The following is a 16,858-nucleotide window of genomic DNA, read 5'->3' on the forward strand; positions in this document are numbered from 1 at the left end:
ACATCCCGGCGTCGGAATCTCAACTGGGATCCCAAATGAGAAAACACTGCAGCGCCGCAGGGGGTGGGGGAGTAAGGTTTATACAAAAAAGGCAAGGGTGAGGCTGCGCTATAGCATAAAACAACAATCTCCTTAGTGTATCTAATATAATACCCGGGAGGTTTCGGTTAGTCTGCGGGGTGGGGAGGGGGTTAGGGTTAGCCACCCCCCTCGGAGGGTTATGGTTAGGCTACGGGTTGGGAGCGTTAGGTTTAGGCTGCGGGAATGGAGGGTTAGGTTTAGGCACAAAGGGGGTTGGTTAGGGTTAGGCACAAACGGGGCAGGGTTAAGGTTAGGCAGCAGGGATGGAGGGTTAGGTTTACGCACCTCGGCGGGGTGGTTAGGATTAGGCAGAAAGGAGGGAGGTTAGGGTTAGGCTGCAGGTAGGGAGGGTTAGGAGAGGGTAGAACACCCTTTACTCACCCCTTTCTGTATTTTCAACTTCAGTATCCCAGCGTCGGTATTTCGAACACAGGGATACCATACTGATCGCCACGTACTGTGTGAGTGCCGCTGTCTAGGTCCACAAAATTTCTGGCCCTGACTATGACTCGGCCACATGTAGGTTTGGGCACATCCTGACGCTGTACAAAATGCCCTTCTGCTGGAGAAATGGCGCAGCCTCACTCTCCAACAGGGGCAAATCCTAAATTTTGATCATTCCCCTTCCTTCTAACAACAAGCACAGCGCAACACGGAACTAGAGGAGAGTAATCATTAACAGCAATGGCCTTGATGTATCAAGCTGTAAAGAGTGGAGAAGTCGCCTATAGCAACCAATAAGCTTTGAGGCAGCATCATTCTATATAATGATAGGTACAAGCCGATTGGTTGCTCATGGGCAACTTCTCCAACTGTCCACTCTCTTCACTGCTTGTTACATCAAAACGACTTAGGGGGCGGAGCTAGGCAGCGAATACATCAACTGTCATTTCCTGCCCAAGGGAAAGCAACAGAGATCATTATCTGCTATAAAAAATGACCAGTAACAGGTGGTCCCTTTAAACAGCAAAGTACCAACCCCCCACCCCACCCCCACCCCCACCACCAATGGAACTGATAGAGTAGTGGTTAGCATTGCTGCCTCACACCATTGAGGTCATCGGTTCAATTACTGCCCATGGCCTATTTGGATGGCGTCTGCATGTTCTCACCGTGTTTGTGTAGGTTTCCCCCAGGTGATCCGATTTCCCTCTGCCCTCCAATAACCTACAGGTAGGTTACTTAGCTACTGACCAGAAAATTATCCGTGGTGCTAGTGTGTGTCTGTATGTTAGGGAACATAATGCCTAATTCAGAGATGTACAAAAACACATTGGCTTATGTACATCTGCGATGTTTGTTGAACTGCGAAGTGGGTGCGGCTGCAGGCGTCAGGTGAGTGACAGTCTGCAGCTGTTTGGAGGCTGGGTATGAAGTCCCGGCAGTCGGGATCCCCGCGCTGAGAATGCCGGAAGCTTCCTGGTACTTTACCCCTACCCATAATCCACCCCTCCCGCAGCCTAACCCTATAACTGTCACCAATAAGCCAGAATGATGCATACTTTTATATATATAAAACACAAATTGCAGAAGAGCTTTTAAACTGCACAAGAAAACCATGGTGGTAGTTATTTCCAGCAAGCCTGAGCACAAAGACTGCAGTGCACGGCAGCCACACATTTTCCCCTGTTCTATTATTGTAAACCGTGGCTCGCAACTTTTTCCCAACGTTTTCCATCCTGTAATCATGTCCTGCCCCTAATCCTTCAGCACCTCATGCCTCACACAAATAGAGTCCCCTGACAGTGCGAGCCTGAGAAGACGGAGCTGGCAGCGGAGGTGGAGCTTGGGGATGCTATGTGGGAATAAAGGGGTCTCACCCAGTGAGCATGTGAGGACTACATTCTATACAGCGTGTAATAACTAGCATAGCTCATTATAACCTGCACCATTCCCACAAGCTCTCCAGGGATACAAAGGAGAATATACGACTGTACAGTAAATCACTCAGGAGAGGAGAACAGTACAGGAGAATAGAGGTGGCTGCTCTTTACCTATTTTTAAAAGGACCTCCAAGGCAAGGGAACATATGGATGATTATTTATACCATGGGCTTCTCCCATATTGTTCTGTGCTCTCCAACGAGGTCCTGTGTATAGCAAACTCTAGTATCACTCGTGTTCATAAAACGGTGGGGTGTAGAATGTGTTAAATATCCTACTGTGGACAGTGTGGGCCTGCACTGATTGGCTGAGCTCCCTGTCTGTCAGACTAGGGCAATATGTGTGGATAGACATCTGATATCAGTAGAAGAGGTCAGTAAAATGTTAACATAAGGTCAGTAAAAAATAATTTGTGGGTTGGCTACTCTGATCAATCATAATGAATTCTCCTACATCTCTGCTACAGTCATAACGGAGGGAAGAGTTCATTCATAGGTTGATTCAATTGCAGGCAGTGCCCACGATGTACTGAAGGAATGGCACCAATGGCATACCAAGTCACCCTCATTGCGCCACCCAAAGTAGCATACTTTTGTTCACAGGACCACAGGGATGTGTACATAAAGGGTCTTATACAGGTCGCATCACAAACCAGATGCAACTGCAATTTAAGCGACGGGGCCCGCATACACATGCACAGGTCCCGTCCTGCACATGCGCCTGCAGTTAATGCGGTCATCCCACATTAACTGCGAACGCCTCTGCCTGATTGACAGTCAGAGGCGTTCACGGGGTGGGCTGGGAGCAGCGACTGAGCATTTTTGGGGCGGCGGCAGGGAAATGGGAACGTGTCGGCAGCGGTTTCGGATCGGCGTCATGTCGTCACACGCTGCCAATCCCATTGAACAAATGGTGGTGGGGCTCCTGCAGGAGCCTTCACTAGTTTCTGCAACCACGCTCTAATTGCACTGCGATCGCAATTAGAGCGTGATCGCAGTGAGTGGGCAGTGGGATGCATGTTGGACGGCCTTGCCCTGCGGTGGGCAGAACCCAGCATGCAACTACAAGGATTGCAGATTCCCTAAAAAGCAGAATCTGCAATCCTTACTGAATTAGGCCCAAAATACATGACCCCGGGGCTACCGTAAGCACAATAGGACGGCACTCGGGATCCCACCAGTCAGAATGCCGGCGCCAGCATCCGAACACTTGTCAGAATACCGACGTCAGCATCCCAATAGGCTTGATCCCGAACATAAGTATCCAGGGGAGGTTAGGATTAGACTGCAGGGGGGAGGGTTAGGCTGCGGGGAGGGAAGGTTAGGGTTAGGCTGCAGGGAGGCAGCGTTAGGGTTAGGCTGCGGAGAGGGAGGGTTAGGGTTAGGCTGCAGGGAGGGAGGGTTAGGCTGCGGGGAGGGAGGGTTAGGGTTAGGCTGTGGAGAGGGAGGGTTAGGGTTAGGCTGTGGGGAGGGAGGGTTAGGCTGCGAGGAGGGGAGGTTAGGGTAAGGCTGTGGGAACTGAAGGTTAGGGTTAGGCTGTGGGGAGGGAGGGTTAGGGTTAGGCTGCGGAGAGGGAGAGTTAGGCTGTGGGGAGGGACATTTAGGGTTAGGCTGTGGGGAGGGAGGGTAAGGGTTAGGCTGTGGGGAGGGAGGGTTAGGCTGCGGAGAGGGAGGGTTAGGCTGCAGAGAGGGAGGGTTAGGCTGCGGAGAGGGAGGGTTAGGGTTAGGCTGTGGGGAGGAAGGGTTAGGGTTAGGCTGCGGAGAGGGAGGGTTACGGTTAGGCTGTGGGGAGGGAGGGTTAGGGTTAGGCTGTGGGGAGGGAGGGTTAGTGTTAGGCTGTGGGGAGGGAGGGTTAGGGTTAGGCTGTGGGGAGGGAGGGTTAGGCTGTGGAAACAGAGTCTGTGGGGAGGGAAGGTTAGGGGGAGGGAGAGGATTAGGCTTAGCTGCCTCCTGCACCCCTGTTGGCAATTCAAACAGTCGGGATGCCGGGGTCGGTATTATGACTGCCGGCATACCAACTGCCGGGATATCGTACAACCCGGCAATTAAATTAGCAGAGTTTACCTTGCGCGTTAAGCCACATAGGTGGACCTAGCCTCACAGCTTCAGGAGCTGCGAGGAAAGGTCTGCGGTAAAAGGCACCCGCTGGGGTTTACCACGCAGGGAAATAAACTCATAATTGAATAGCTCTGGCCGTTAATTTCAGGAGCTTTGCCCACGCAGTAACCACTGCGGCTAACTGAACCTGCCCCATAGAGACCAGGATGAAGGTACCGGACTGGGGTGAGCAGGTGGACAAGAAGAGATAGACAAGAAAAGAGGGAGTAGGATCCTGATCCTAAGAGCTTGCAATCTGAAGACGAAAGGTCTGGCACAAAGGTGACAAAGAGCTGATGGGAAGGTGTGTGGGGGTAACAGTATGCTAGTTAGGAGGATGACTGGTAGGTTTTGCTGCAAAAAGATGCATTTTAGGGCGCAATTGAAACCTTGGGAACTGGGGAGGGGTATGATAGGGCATTAGTTATAGGGTACAGAACAGTAGACAGTAGCGGAATTTTGCACATTTATTGCCTTTTTTCTTTTTCACATGCCCCTTAAGGGGCCGACTATAAAATGTAACTAATTAACGAAGTAGTATGTATATTCTTAGACTAAAAGCAATTATGAAATAAATACCAGGTAACCCCCTACTGGGGTAAATAAACAATGATATAGGGAAAGACAATAACCTAGTATCCAATTCCTAGACCCCCCCCCCCACCCTCCTATCGGACATATCAATGCACTAGATTAACGTTGTACATCCCTTAAGAGATGGGGGTGGGGTTTGGGGCAGTTTGTTGGGTTTGAAGGGTTAACTGACTGAAAGAAAAAAAGTGTCTGTTTTCCGAAAGTTCTCCTTGAACAACAATTCCCAGCAAGCCAGTACGTGCACGCCAAGGGATTACTGTTTACCCCAATTAGCAGGTTGCATAAACTTTGCACAGCGGCACTATACAAGACTAGCACTCTTTGTGTCAGAATAAACACCGCCGGCCCGGGACACTGACCTGCCGGGACACTGATATTTTCCTCCGCCAAAGGCTACAAACCCATCTAGGAAAACATTCTTCTCTATATTTGCTCTGTTCCAACGTTCCTGTGGGAAGAAAATATAATTTGTTTTCCAATGAAGCCTTATGTAAATAATCAGAGCTTTCCTTCCCTAGACATAAAACACGGCATTGCTGAAAGCAGCCGATCTGAGCTAAAAATGGTCTTGGTTATTTTCCTTCAGGTTGGGGGTAGTTTCCTACAGAAAGCTTAAATGAGAAATAAAAATCAATCTTCAGATAGAATAACAGTAACGGTTGGACTGTATTCATGTCCTATAGCGTGTGGTTATCTATGCGTGGTACGGAATGCACGGCAGAGCCTCGCTATTAATAACCGTTCCCTGATAAGTCTTCCTATAAATACTGTTTAAGTTCTTTTACTTTTGCGGCATAGAACATTTGCGCGTTTCTAGGATTTGCTTAATAGCGCCGCAATACATGCCACTGTGCTGCCGCCATAAAAACTATCACTCACAATAGGACATACCTAGTACAATTTAGAACATGAACGCAGGCACCTGATTCGTTGCCATGTGTTACGGCACTTTTGAGCACAAAGTTGCGAAGATCTAAATGACTGACTGAGCGAGGACTGGGGACACGCCTGACTGTGCGAGGGCTGGTGGTGCGTTTGACTGTGCGAGGACTGGGCATGCACAAGACTGTGCGAGGACTGTAATACCGCTTGGTGCACCATTGAAACTTGCATCATCTCAATGATAAATGCAGATTTTATGTCTCAGTTTACAAACACTTTAGCGACACTCCCATAAAGACAGACTATCTCTGTGCGTTGGTTTACAATTATCGACCGGCATGGCCAGCACATTTCCAATACCTTTCTAATACTGTACGTCTCAATCGCAATTGCGCCTCTGTGCGTACACAGTGTAATGCATGCGCTATAAGAGCTTTTAGGTGGAAATGCAGCAAATCGCTCAGATCTGTGAATATCGGCATCGTGTGAGAATCAGGCCCTAACCATTTCTCTGTGTTTCTATCTATCACTGCGATGTGCAGTATAGCTAAGGGGAATCACTACAGTAAATATAAATAGATAGATAGATAGATAGATAGATAGATAGATAGATAGATAGATAGATAGATAGATAGACAGACAGACAGACAGACAGACAGACAGACAGACAGGCACAAGGATGCCCTGTTAATTGCAGTGACGGCTCCAAACCTCAAATTAACACAATAGTTAGCGGAGATAGTGGGTGTGCAGAAACGGGTGTCTGATCCCACAGCAACCAAAAGTTGGATTTCATTACTAGAATCATAACAGCATTTGGTTGCTATGGGTTACAGCACTTTGTGCAGTTACCGATGTAACAATGGTAACTATTTCTCCTAAGTGTGTAAACATGCAGGTAAAATAGGAACTCACGGGCCTAAACTTTTCCGGTTCAGGAAAGCGCTTTGGGTCCCGGTGAAGCCAATAGGGCGACAACATCAACAAGTCCCCGGAAGGAATCTCGTAATTCTACATTCAGAGGAGAAAGAGTCAAATGAATACGAATAAACAAAACCAGTCTCATAAATATGTTCCATTAGTGATTACCCACTAGCTATATGTATCTACTACACAGCTGAACGGACGTGGGTGGTTTTATAGACATGAAAGACCGCGTGGCTGCCCTGATCGCCGCGAAAGTGACAACCAGAGCCGAGGCACCATGAGGCCGATACAATAAATGTACAAAAGTACCATAGTGGTCAGCAGACCTTCCAAAACCACAGAAAACATGCTCTGTGATGTCACTAGCTACAATTGTTGCCATTAGAGATGGCCAAGGACTGTTCTGCAGTAGGAAGACAAACTGTGCGCATTTCACCAGCAGAGTTTAGGCTTATACGTTCCCAGTCCTACCCAATGCAGCAGAATGAATGGACCATTGTCATCTTAGCGCAGGTCAATTCACATACACTGTATACAATGCAAGATGGCGGAAGCAGAATCTCAAACAGTTTATTGCAGGAATCTCTAGTTCTCCCCATCTCCGTGGAATAATACCAGCATTCCCGTCTCTTATGTTCCTGCCCTATTAACACTGCATTCAAGGGGGAGATTTATCAGAGCTCGGAGAGAGATAAACTGGAGAAAGATAAAGTATCAGCCAATCAGCTCCTCTGTTCTTTTTCAAACGCAACCGGTAAGATCACAGCAGGGGCCACCTATATAATATGGGATCTCTCTTTTTTTATTTTTTTTTAATGTGGGGACTATTAATGTAATAGTGGGTTAATGAACGCTATTAATATTTAGTAGTGGATGATAATGTAATGTGGAGGGTTTCTCTAAATAATTCGTGTGCTAATAAGTTAAGGACATGACAGGCTAGGGTAAGGGAGGCCTAAATATTTAACATGGGTGCTACTGACTTAATATGAGAGCCAGTTGGGGAGAAGAAGACTATTCACCCATTACTCAGATTTACAGAGAGTGAATAGTACTTATACCTTCACCATACCGGGCCCCAACATTCCAGGATAAACACAAGAAGTACCTGGGCTTAGGACAGCAGCAGAAGGAGCGGCAGCAGGCAGCGAGAGCAGGAAGGAGATAGCGGCAGCAGGCAGCGAGAGCAGGAAGGAGAGAGTGGCAGCAGGCAGCGAGAGCAAGAAGGAGAGTGCTGCAGCAGGCAGCGAGAGCAGGAAGGACAGAGCGGCAGCAGGCAGCGAGAGCAGGAAGGAGAGAGCGGCAGCAGGCAGCGAGAGCAGGAAGGAGAGAGCGGCAGCAGGCAGCGAGAGCAGGAAGGAGAGAGCGGCAGCAGGCAGCGAGAGCAGGAAGGAGAGAGCGGCAGCAGGCAGCGAGAGCAGGAAGGAGAGCGCGGCAGCAGGCAGTGAGAGCAGGAAGGAGAGCGCGGCAGCAGGCAGTGAGAGCAGGAAGGAGAGCGCGGCAGCAGGCAGCGAGAGCAGGAAGGAGAGCGCGGCAGCAGGCAGCGAGAGCAGGAAGGAGAGCGCGGCAGCAGGCAGCGAGAGCAGGAAGGAGAGAGCGAGAGCAGGAAGGAGAGATCAGCTTGGCCTTTCACCTGTCCTGTTTCTACTGGGATAGTCCCATTTCTTTGGGGCTCTGTCCTGATTTCAGGGATATTTGGGAGATGCGTTCCTCACACTGCTCTCCCAAATCCACCCCTGCCAGAAGGATCTCTATTCCTGCTGCGGTATCAGTGTGCTGCGCTGCTCTATGTATCTTGCGCTGCTGCTCCGTGATGTGGGTGGTCTGCGCAGAGCGCCAGGTGACATCAATGAAATTCACATATGTCCTTCCACCATTCTCCCCTTGTCAGAGGTGCCCACGCAATATGTATGCTGCAAATATTTCTACAAAAGCATGGAATAAACAAGCCAAGCGTAAAATACATACATACATACATACATACATACATACATACATACATAAAGGTGTAAAGGATGAAGCACTTTCCTGGTAATGGCTCCTGGCGGTCTCAGTCGTATGGCCTCCAGGATACAAGACTTGATGTATGGAAGACTCTTCAGTTCTGCTTCCGTTATCTGTAACTGATGTTTATCTGGTGAAAGAGAGGAACACACAAACAGTAGAGTGAACCCGACATCAGTAGTGTTATGGGCTGGACCACTATTCAGCCTGTCCATTCACTAAACAGCAGAGGTACCCTGTGCCTCATGCCTCAGTGATGCCGCTAGTTTCCAGTAAACAGATATGGAAAACATATTGGTTTAGGTGACAGGTGTATGTTCATCTAAACAATAATGTCAATCACTATCAGGTTTATGTTGTCGCTGAATCAGAGCCTGCCTCTTTGCTACTGCACTTAAAGAGGCTTTTCATAATGCTCTATATAAATAAGCCATGTGCCTGACCACTCTGGCCAGAGTTCTAATACGTAGCTAGCACCAGTCGAAAAAACGGCACGGGCATTGAATAGGTCGAATTTAAATTCTACATACAAACGGGCGAAAAGTGCATTTTTTTTGGCTGGTCGAAAAAACGGCACTAATTGAATAACCCCCCAGGAATGCTGCAGATACTGTAGTATCATAAGATTTGGGATCGCTGGTGCCTCCACCAGGATGGGGATAGTAGTGGTTTCTGAGTATGCGGATTCTTTATTCTTTATATTCTGATGGCCTGAGTCTGCGCACCATGGCATGATTGAAATGTTTATACATAATATTGGCTCATGTTTATATAGTTCTGTAAGCTCTTTATTTTTTTTATTATTAGTCATATACCGCTACTATCATTTGCATAATATGATGATTTATACACTACTTGTTTGATGCCCATTTGTCTTATTTGTTATTATTTTCCCGCTTATTCTATGACTTTTTCTTAAATTACCAAGAAAAAATACTTAATTAAAAAAAAAAAAATATATATATATATTTCAGAGGTTCCAGAATGCGTTCCTAAAAGCACCCTAACAGTCCAGGTTTTAAGGAGATCCATGCTAGAGCAAATATGGTTAAATCAAATTGACTGAAGTACTAATTAAGCCACCTATGTATCCTTAAAACCTGGACTGTTAGGGTGACTGATGACAGCGTTTGGAAACCAATGCTCTAGTTGATATATGTCAATCATATGATTCATGGGGTCACTGGGGTGTAACGAGATCCGGTCAGGATCCCGGCAGTCGAAATACCAAACGAGGGTTTGCCGAGGCTGTGGACAGGTAAGCAGCTGGAGGGGGGAGGTTAGGTCATACTTGCCTACTTTTGGAAAAGCATTTCAGGGAGATTATGAAAGTAACACCTATCAGCGCTGCCATATACTGTACTTCTACATCTGAGAGGCGTGTCATAAAATGACTGACATCCACATGTAAATGAGCCCCAAAGTTAGTAAGTTCTACTTGTTGAAGAAAAGACACTGATATTTTTTTCAGGATCTGTTTGTGTATTGTGTTTTGCAAGTTCCATATACTGTAAGTGACCACAAAAAACCTTATTTAAAATGCATGTAACCATAGGGATCATTGTGCCTTATAACCAATGCAGGGAAATGGCACTGATGATCCCATTTTAATGTATGTATCTCTGATTTCTTCCCCCCCCCCAAAGAATATAACAGCTACATAATGGGGGTTTGGTGCAATGAGGGAGATTACTGGTCTATTCAGGGAGTGAGGGAGATTGCTACTATTTCAGGAAGTCTCCCGCAGAATGAGGGAGGGTAGGCAACTATGGGTTAGGTCTAGGCTGCGGGTAAAGGGTTAGGCTGCGGGGGGAGGGTTAGGGCAAGGCTGCGGGAGGGGGGGGGGGGGGGGGGAGTAGGTTTAGGCACCACCAGGGAGGGTTAGGTTTAGGCTGCGGGGGGAAGGGATAGGTTTAGGGTGCGGAAAGGGAGGGTTACAGTTGCATTGAGGGAAGGTAAGTATACCTAGCCACTGTCGGGATTCTCAACATCGGGAAGCTGCGGTCAGACCGCCGGCAAATCATACCCAACCCGGGTGTTACAACTTGAGCTCTCTCACTTAGGGGTATTCAATCCCATCTAAAATTCGACTTTTTCAAGTCGAATTTAGATGGGATGCAGAGGAGGAGAAGAGGGGCGAGCCGCGGGGGGACAGCCGGCGGGCATACAGAAAGATCAGCGCTACGGAGTAGCGCTGCAGCAGGATGTCACTCAGCCGCCCGACCTCATGGCAGCTTCCACCCGGCTCCAGTAGCGAGCTGGAGCCGGGTGGAAGCTGCCGTGAGGTCGGGCGGGTAAGTGACATCCAGCTGCAGCGCTACTGTAGCGCTGATCTCCCTGTATGCCCGCTGGCTGTGCCCCCGTCTCTCTCTGCGGCTGCCCCCCCTCGCCTTCTCTGGGTCCACATCTCAGTCCGACATCATTTTGATGGTCGATAAGGGGGCCCCGTTTTCGACATCAACACGTGGATCGGCAGCTATTCCGCCTATCCAGGTGCTTTTTCGACAAGTCGAATTTATCGACTTGTCGAAAAATTTAGTATAATATTGAATAGGTCGAATCAGAATTCGACCTTAAAAAGTCAAAAACTGACATCTTTTCGACAGACGGCAGTTTTCGACTTCAATTGAATATACCCCTTAGAGCTTTTGAAAGGCTTAGGGTTATGCTAATATTAAGCTTCTTATATTCCACCCAATGTAACAAATGCAGTAATATTCACAAATGGTAGCAAGTATTATTTTTGAAGACTATAGGTGGGATATAAAAGTGGCCAAGCTTGCCGGAGGTGTGGGAATCCGGCCGAACTTGGACATTTTTTTAAAGCGCAAATCATTTACAAGTGTTTTCTTGTACATAAATATCTCAATTCTTCCTGTACATAAGGGTCACAAATCCTTGGTGATAAAAAGGAATTTCAGTGCCATGTTTTTTTTTTTTTTATTCTTTATTTTGTATGGTGAAACAAACTGGAAAGGCAATACAACGAGGAAAAGGACAAACGGTTATAGAACCACTGTCCAACATAAACCATATTATTTTTAGAGAAAAAGAACAACAATCGGAAGAAAAAAACAATAGTCAGGAAAGCATCAAATGTAGGGGGGGGGGGAGGAGGAGGGGAGGGAGGGATGAGGGGACCACGATACAGTCATATATTAATAGATATTTCGAGAACTTCCAAAGAAGAGTAGAAAAAGAGAGAGAAGGAAAGAGGAAGGAGAAAAAGTAACAATTGTCGCCCATGGGTCCGCGGAGGGAGCTAACAGGAGGGAGGAGGCGTTAATCTACGCTCTGCAAGGAGCCAGGGGGTCCAAACCTGATCAAAAGTGTGCCCTCGATCATGGAGATAATATGTGATCTTCTCCATAGCTGCAATGTGCCATATTTTGGCTTTGAGAGCTGAGAGAGAAGGGGGAGAAGTTTTTTTCCTATTAAGAGCGATCAGCGATTTTGCCGCAGTTAAAATGTGTGCAGCCAATTTTTTGGACAAGTTATCAAGGATCGGGGGAGGGTAACATAGCAAAAAAATCCAGGGATCTTTCGGCACCGGGGATTCCAGGAGGGAATTCAGGAGGGAATGGACTAAGTTCCAGAAGGGAACGATGATTGGACAGGCCCACCATATATGTAGCATAGTACCTCTGCAACCGCAATCCCTCCAACAGTTTGGTGAGGCAGACGGGAATAGTTTATTGAGTCTATCAGGAGTATAGTACCAGCGATAGTAAATCTTGTATGCCATCTCTTTGATAGTTGGAGCAATAGAGCTCTTAGCTATCCTCACTCTCATGTCGTCCCAGTCCTCGTCCTCCGGGGGAGATCCAAGATCTCGTTCCTAGGCAATTTCGTGGGACCTGGAAGAGGGAAGGGTGGAGTCCAGGAGGAGGGAATAAAGCCTTTGGAGAGGTGATGGTTTTTACATATATTTTCAAAGGGGGTAAGGTCCCGAAGTAGAGCGGAGGAGGGCAAAGAAGATAAAAAGTGGCGAATTTGTAGGAATTGGAAAGGATTGAGTGTCCGTGAAGGAGTCATCTGTTGATGACTGTCATCTGTTGAAGATCAGATAGGGGTAACCATTGGCCCCGTTTGGCAAAATCAGCTGGGAATTTAAGACCAAGCAGTGTCCATGTACGGAATCTCGTGATCGAGGATCCCGGAGGAAACAGGGGGTTCTGCCAAATACGGGTCAAGGGCGAGGGAAAGGAGGTAAGATTCATCTTCACAGAGTAATAGTCCCAGAGTTTAAGATTAAATTTGATAGTGGGGAGTAGTTTGGATGTGGGGTGTCGGGAAGTGGGAGATAGACCCCACAAGGGGGTTAGGTCTGGAAGATTAATATAGGCTGATTCAATATCTAGCCAGGAAGCAGAACCACAAGGAGCATAGGAGGTGACAATGTGGGAGAAATGAGAGGCCAGATAAGAGAGTTTAATATCGGGGAGACCCCTACCGCCGGCGGAGACCTGTCTTTTCAGAGTACTGGCAGCAATGCGGGGGGGCCTGTGATTCCAAATGAAACGGACAAGGGCTTTCTGGATATTGCGAAGGAAGGAAGCAGGGACAGCTACAGGGAGGGTCTGGAAGAGATAGAGCCATTTGGGGATTACATTAATTTTGACCGCTATAATTCTACCCAGCCACAAGATGATAAGACTATTCCAAGATGACAAATCAGATTGCTTCTTGGAGAGAAGTTGTGGGAAATTTTCACGAAAGAGAGAGTCGTAGTGGGAGGTCAAATAAATCCCCAAATATTTGATTTTTGTAGGTTGCCATTTAAAATTGAAGTTAGTTCGGAGAGTTTCGGCCTCCTGTGGGGGGGGGGGGGGGACATGGAGCAGCATAGCCTTGACTTGGAGTAGTTAATCTTATAGCCCGATACAAGACTATAAGAATGGAGGACCGAGAATAAGAAAGAAATTTTGGGGTCGGTATGGTCCACTTGGACACCATGTATGTCCCGATGGGATCTAACTTGAGAGGCGAGCGGTTCAATTATTAGGGCAAATAGCAGTGGTGATAAAGGGCATCCCTGTCGTGTGCCATTAGAGATGTGGACTGGGGCAGACGGGACGCCGTTGATCAACACCGTAGCAGAGGGATTGCAGTATAGTGCTAGGATACCAGCGAGAAAGGCACCAGACAGGCCATAGGCCTCAAGAGCGGCTTTCAGAAAACTCCAGGAGATCCGATCAAAAGCCTCTTCGGCGTCTAAACAGAGCAGGATCGTAGGGGACACCCTGGAGTTCGAGATATGAATGAGATCAACTGCGCGTCTGGTGTTGTCCCTCGCCTGGCAACCCGGAACAAACCCCACTTGGTCATAGTGAGCCAGAGAAGGAAGATATGGGTTCAGGCGGTTAGCTCGAATTTTAGCAAATATTTTTAGGTCCAGGTTCAAAAGGGAAATAGGTCTGCAACTTACACAATTAAGGGCATTCTTACCTTCCTTAGGGATCACTACAATTCTAGCTTCCAGCATCTCAGGAGGAAAAGAGTCGCCATGGATAATCCTATTAAACAGTGAGTGTTGGTGGGTGGTGAGCAGGTCAGAATTTTTTTTTATAGTACAAAGCCGTGAACCCATCCGGGCCAGGAGACTTGCCAATTTTTTGTATGCTTATAGTCTGAACAATTTCTTCCACCGAGATCTCACTATTAAGATGATCCATAGCGTTCTGAGGTAGTATGGGTAGGTTAGAAGCAGAGAGAAAGTGGGAGATCAGGTCAGAATGGGACGGAGAGGACGAGGCAATTGAGGGGGATGGAAGATTGTATAAATCATTATAGTAGGTTTGGATGGCGGCCCTTATTGCAACGGGATCATGAACTAAGTGGTTGTGGGGATCTCTAATTGAAATGATGTTCGTTTTGGCCCTAGTGGTTCGGAGTCGCGATGCCAGGATTTTGTCCGCCTTGTCTCCTTTCTCATAAAAAGACTGGCGAAGCCATTTAAGACGTTTAGCCACTTGCCTGAAGAGAAGGAGATCAAGTTCCGCCTTAACTGTACGGAGTTGAGACAAAACCGTTTGATCAGGAGACGCCTATGTTGAGCATCTGAGGCAGAGGTTCTCAAACTCGGTCCTCGGGAGCCCACACAGTGCATGTTTTGCAGGTAACCCAGCAGGTGCACAAGTGTATTAATTACTCACTGACACATTTTAAAAGGTCCACAGGTGGAGCTAATTATTTCACTTGCGATTCTGTGAGGAGACCTGCAAAACATGCACTGTGTGTGCCCCCGAGGACCGAGTTTGAGAACCTCTGCTCTAAGGTGTGGAGTTTAATAGAAAGCTTGTTAATCTGGGTAAGGGACTGCTTTTTGGTCTTGGAGGCCAGGCTGATCAGGTGTCCCCGAAGAACCGCATTGTGAGCCAACCAAAGAGTGGATCTGGAAGTATCTGGGGAGTCATTCAAAGCAAAGTAGTCAGTAAGCTGGTCACGAAGATGGGACAAAATCTCCGGGTTGTGAAGTAGAGAATCTTTTAGGCGCGAGAGAGTAGGCCTGAGATATCACAAGAGATAGGGGCATGGACAGACCAGATAAGTGGATAAATATGGACAGATTGGAGACTCAGAGCAAATTCGTGGCTGAGCATGATCATATCGATGCGGGAATAGGAATTGTGAGGTGAAGAATAAAATGTGTAGTCACAAGCAGATGGGTCTTTCACCCTCCAGGAGTCATAGAGGAGCTGGGACTTCATGAGACGGAGGAGGGATCTAGGGCGGAGAGAGTCCGATGAGGAGGGAAAGGGCAGAGAAGGAGAGCGGTCCAATTTGGGGTTTAGAACAGAGTTGAAATCCTCTGCGAGTATGAGTTCTCCCTGCCGAAATTGAGTAAGGAGGGTATCTAGTTTGGCGAAAAACAGCTCTTGATGTTGATTAAGGGCATATACATTAGCTAATGTACATAGTTTATTGTTAAGTTTCCCCAATAGTACAAGAAAATGTCCCTCTGTGTCTACGTGGGAGTTAATAAGTTCAAAAGTGAGGTGACGGGCAATCAGGATCGCGACCCCTCATTTTTTGGCTGTATGGTCGCATGCTTTAAAGGATTCAGGGTATGGCTTACAACGTAATGCAGGATGGGAATTGTGTAGGAAATATGTCTCCTGGAGAAAGACCAGGTCACCTTTATGAAGTTTAAGAGAAGCGAAAAGCTTTCCCCGTTTTTGGGGGCTATTTAGCCCCTTCACATTAAAAGAAGGGACCCGAAGACCCATTGGCGAGCAACTGAGGAGCAGGCAAAAATAGAAAAAATGTTGCGCGAGACAACGTGGTCAGAGGGAAGGGAGGAGGGGAGGGAAACCGGGATGAAAGGAGGGGTAGTTGGTCATCCGGCAGTGGAGGCCAGGACCGGTGGCGCTGACAAGGGGAAGGGGTACTAGATGTCCGAGGGGCACCTAGGTCAGCTGGAGGGCTATAAGCCCCCAGGGGGCGCAGCAAGGCATCCAGGTGACGCATCACAGTGCGCGTAGCAAAAGGTGGGAGACCGACCTCCCCTGGAAAACCTGAGGGAAAAGGCTAGAAAAGAAGACAAGATTGAAGAGCAGATGGAGCTCGAACACAAAAGGGATGCGAAAAAAGAAACATGGAAAAAACAGTGCATCACATTGCAGTAAAAGTTAGTATAATAATAATTGAGAACCGACTAAGGAATCGTAAAACCAGAACACGGTAAATCTAAAGTTAAACAGTTCCCCAAATAGGAGAACGACTGTGGCAGGTCGTCACGAAGAAAGACACAAGGTTACAAAATAGAAAGCTTGGGGCTAAATCAGGTTACTGGAGGCGGAGCTGGAGAGGCCACAGCTGCTGGAACCATAAACCACTCTGAGCGGGGGGGCGGGGTGCCTTCCGCTGCTCTTGTGGGGGTAGGCGTGCAGCAGTAGAGTCTTGTACGTCGGTATGAATGCCTAGTTTGGACAACAACGATTGGGCCTCAGATGGGTTCCTTGCCGTGAGTAGTTTTCCTTGATGCCAGACCAAGATGCGGAAGAGAAAACCCCAGCGGTACTTGACGTTGTGTTGAGAGAGCGAAGAAGTGATGGGTTTAAAGTCTCTACGTTTGGTCAGAGTGAGCGGGGATAGATCTTGGAAGATCTGTAGGGAGACATTCTGAAAGGAAACAGAGCACAGTCAATGAACCTCTTTCATAATGGCCTCCTTTGCAGTGAATTAATGCATTCCGAGAATGACGTCTCAGGGGTGGGAAGAATCTTGCGAACGAGGTCGGAGGGCTTGGTGAGCACGGTCTAGAAGGAGATGATCTTCAGGAGTACCAGGGGATAACTGGGTAAAGAGACGCTTGAGGTAAAGGTCAAGGTGGGTCGTTTCGATCTCCTCAGGGATACCCCGAATCCTCAGATTGTTTCTTCTTGCCCT

The 16,858-nt window shown here is 47.7% G+C and overlaps 1 protein-coding gene across 1 annotated transcript in view; it reads right to left on the minus strand.

Annotated features, from left to right (window-relative positions):
* The window catches only part of LOC134908950 (24-hydroxycholesterol 7-alpha-hydroxylase), a 182,836-nt gene that overhangs the window by 39,635 nt on the left and 126,343 nt on the right, over positions 1 to 16,858 (minus strand). Inside the window, exons 8-10 of the mRNA XM_063915222.1 lie at positions 8,464 to 8,597; positions 6,452 to 6,547; positions 5,014 to 5,102 (exon numbers count right to left, since the gene is read on the minus strand). Of these exons, the coding sequence (XP_063771292.1) occupies positions 5,014 to 5,102; positions 6,452 to 6,547; positions 8,464 to 8,597 (319 nt within the window). The remainder of the gene's footprint in view (positions 1 to 5,013; positions 5,103 to 6,451; positions 6,548 to 8,463; positions 8,598 to 16,858) is intronic.

Source organism: Pseudophryne corroboree, chromosome 4 (genome assembly GCF_028390025.1).
Source record: "Pseudophryne corroboree isolate aPseCor3 chromosome 4, aPseCor3.hap2, whole genome shotgun sequence".
NCBI classification, from domain to species: Eukaryota; Metazoa; Chordata; class Amphibia; order Anura; family Myobatrachidae; genus Pseudophryne; species Pseudophryne corroboree.